Genomic DNA, 3379 nt, shown 5'->3' on the forward strand with positions numbered 1-3379 from the left:
CAAAGTCATATTCAAAATATAAATTATTAAAATAATTATAAAACAATGAAAATAATATAAGTAAAGTAACTTATAAGTGCAAATATTAATAACTGTATAATATAATCACAATGTAAAATAAACTCATACTGTTATTGGAAGCTCGTAACCAACTTTGACAGCACATTAAGGCCTCCAATGTGCTTGGATGAAGTTTGTTACGGTGTGGGCTTACAACTCTACCACCGGTGCTAAAAACTAATTCAGAAGCAACTGTTGTAATTGGAATTGCCATAATATCTCTAGCAATTCGAGTTAATGTAGGATATCTATTAGCATTTAATAAAATAAATATTTTGATATTTATTATTTTTAACAATATTTATAATTTTGTTATTTATTTATTAGTAATTTTTAAAATAAAAATAAAATTAAAAATTAAAATGGGGAAATGGGTAGGGGATGGGGATTCCACCTCATCCCCGTCCTCTCCCTGAATAAAAAATTGGGTAAAAAATTTTTCCCGTCCCCTCCCCGAATAAAAAATTGGGTATAAAATTATCCCCGTACCCTCCCCGAATGGGGAAAATCCCCGAGAGTACCCGTCCCCGTGGAGATTTTTGTCATCCCTAGTTTTTCCAAGTAAGACCCGAATCTCTGACTTGAGCGTCGGGGGGTTCTCACCGGAAAAACAACCGGCATACTCTGACTTGTTCCTGTGTACGTAAGAACTTCTGGAGAAGAAGCTTTTCGAGGAGAGATCTTGGTCGTGGTACAGAGGGTAACCAGAATCTCGCATCAACAGATGATATTATTTGTCTTTTGCAGCATCAATAAAATGACATGTCCAGACTCCATTCGAGTACGGCTTGAAGAAGCAAAATGAACAGAAGAATTCTAGGGGGTAATTAATTTAACTGAAAGAAGCATATTGAGGGACAGTGTCCAAGTTTCCTCGACATTGGGCTTTTTGTAAATATTAATAGTTTATTTTTTATGCAAGCTAATCTCCATAGCATAAAATAGTCAGGCAGTGAACTTGAGTATGTTAACTTGATAGTGAGATTGTAAAAACTTCGTTCTTCATGAGGATGATTGAGCAGTGCTTTTTATTCAGGAAGTTGTTGCTTTAAGGGGTTGACAATATGAAAGCCTAGAGAGAATTGAAGACTTTGGTGCCTGGATCCACTTCGTTCTTCCCATTTGTTTAGTGTGCATTTTCGGATACAATCCCATAGACCATTTAAATATGGCATAAGGTTTGTCAAGGGATATCTGTTTCTGATAAAGTTAAAGCATGGTCATCGGGTTTCGTCTGCTCGTCACATGCTGGAAAAGATTGCTTCTGGTTCTTGATGCAATGTTGATCTCCTTCTTTGCCCCATAACAGGGAGTACAGACCAATAATAACTATCAGTCCTCCAAGTATGCTGAATAGCCGAAGTAAGAATCAGAGATCACAAAAACCAGTTTGTTCATGCATTACTGAAAGTGTGAAAAGAACTCTAGAATTTACCATCCGGTGTGCAGTTTTTCACCAACAAGAAAGTATGCTGCAACTGCCACGATTACTGTTGTCAGGGGATTAAATATGGTCACAAAAACTGGTCCTCTCTGTTCAATGCACCATAGTTGAATAAAGAGGTTTAAACAAGAAGATACTGCTCCCTGTAGCAAATCGAAAAATTACGTAGAACCCAAGATACGCAGTAAATTTAATTAAATGAATAAATAAACTCTATCCAGTTCTTGATAATCTAACTTACAGAATATATGATGCACCACAGATCGATGCCAGATGTTGTAGACCAAGCAGCTGCTTTAGGCTGTACAATTATTGTGTAGACAGCAGATTGTGCTGCCCCGATACAGTTCATCCATGCTGAAATTGACAGTTTTGCTGGATACTTCTTCAACGTAAATGCCTACGGGGTTTACATGTTCCGTGAAATTTCTGAATATCCAGGTTTTCAGGTATTTATGGGTTGCTTTTACTTCATTTATGTTACTTCTGAAATCACTGCTATTCTAAATACAATTTTGAACGGTATACCATTCGAAAGAAAAAAATCTAAAGCTTGTTGAAGGGTTTGATACCTGCATAATGTAAAAGCTAGACCATAATATGCAACTCGCAACAGTCAGAATTGAACCTTTCAACCAGTTCTCATGAACAGAGTTAGTTCCAAGGTGGATTGGTGCACCCTTCAAGCTTGGCACTGCAGGTCCTTTGTAAAAAGCTATAACCATAACCCCAACTAAGGATGCTAATGTTCCAAGAATTTTAGCTATCCCACGAGGACTTCGAACATCAACAATCTCTAGCCTACAAGAATTTTGTTTACAATGCTGTAGAATAATCTTCCACCACATGTTGGACTTCAAAGTTCGTACCTGAATACGACTGCAATTATGAAAGTCATGCACGGGATAGTATTAACAACTGCTGTCATGAAGGTTGGATGGACATACTTCATGCTAGCAAAATACAGGTTGAGGGCTAAGCTAACCCTGTTTACATCAAGAAAGAAATAATGCAACCCTTCAGTTTGTGGCAGCACTGATTACTTTTGCAATAAAATGAAGAATGGAACTTGGCAGCCCTACCCTAGAAGAGAAAGCAAAAAGATCTCCAGAAACACTGCTAATGTCAGCTTTGGCCTTATTTTTCTGCATGCCAAAAGAAGAAGAGAATAATAATAATAGAACCAAACATTTAGAAACAATATAACATTGTCTACAGGTTGGTGAGTATAATCAGGGCAACAACAACTGAATATTGATGTCGAGTGTGCGTGAAAATGTGTATAATTCACCTTTCAAGGAAATAGGCAAATGGAAACATCATTAAGCTTCCTGCAGCATGCCGATAAGTGACATAGATGTGAGGATTCAAGCCTTGGTTGAAGGAATCTTCTGTCAAGAAATAAACCGATGCAACACATATCTGAAGCAAAATCATGAGAATGTGTGGCTTAAATCTATTGATCACCTTGAAAGCACTCAACTCAAAAGCCATAGCTCTTCGGAGTGAGGTTGTATGTTGCTTCATTTATTTTGCCGCTTTGCCAGTTTATAAATGCAACCATCTTAATGGATGCTGATGAAAGATTTGTTCTGGTTATGCTTGCAATAAGTGAGTTTCCCATTCTTGATCAAATTCCAACTTGGTGACTAACAACTGACTTTGTGGAATTTTCAAAAAGTGGGTAATATTCTTGTTATGTTAGTGTGTGTATAATTATTCTCAGGTGTAAACGCCTCCATTTTTTGTAATGTGGGTACACTTTTAAACCGTGCAATTTAATAGAGTTAAAAATTAACTCTGTTAAATCCCACGATTTAAAAGCGTGTGCACATGACAAAAAATGTGGGCGTCTACACTTATGTATGTATGTAT

General features: G+C 36.9%; 1 protein-coding gene across 1 annotated transcript; it reads right to left on the reverse strand.

Annotated features, from left to right (window-relative positions):
- Positions 1-1071: 1071 nt before the first annotated feature.
- LOC102620826 (WAT1-related protein At4g08300-like) lies at positions 1072-3079 on the reverse strand. The gene is made up of 7 exons (XM_006479495.4): positions 2796-3079; positions 2587-2649; positions 2374-2490; positions 2077-2305; positions 1746-1904; positions 1496-1647; positions 1072-1409 (listed from the first exon to the last, which is right to left on the reverse strand). The coding sequence occupies exons 1-7, from the start codon at positions 3029-3031 to the stop codon at positions 1244-1246; spliced, it is 1122 nt and encodes a 373-aa protein (XP_006479558.2). The 5' UTR covers positions 3032-3079; the 3' UTR covers positions 1072-1243.
- Positions 3080-3379: the final 300 nt, after the last annotated feature.

The sequence above is a fragment of the Citrus sinensis genome, chromosome 3, assembly GCF_022201045.2.
Source record: "Citrus sinensis cultivar Valencia sweet orange chromosome 3, DVS_A1.0, whole genome shotgun sequence".
Lineage (NCBI taxonomy): Eukaryota > Viridiplantae > Streptophyta > Magnoliopsida > Sapindales > Rutaceae > Citrus > Citrus sinensis.

Excerpts from the sequence above, each read along its gene's own strand:
- LOC102620826 (XM_006479495.4), bottom strand. The coding sequence starts at position 3,031 with ATGAAGCAACATACAACCTCACTCCGAAGAGCTATGGCTTTTGAGTTG. Across the intron at positions 2,650-2,795 it reads TTTGCCTATTTCCTTGAAAG|AAAAATAAGGCCAAAGCTGA; the intron begins GTGAATTATACA and ends TTTGGCATGCAG. Across the intron at positions 2,306-2,373 it reads ATAATTGCAGTCGTATTCAG|GCTAGAGATTGTTGATGTTC; the intron begins GTACGAACTTTG and ends AAATTCTTGTAG.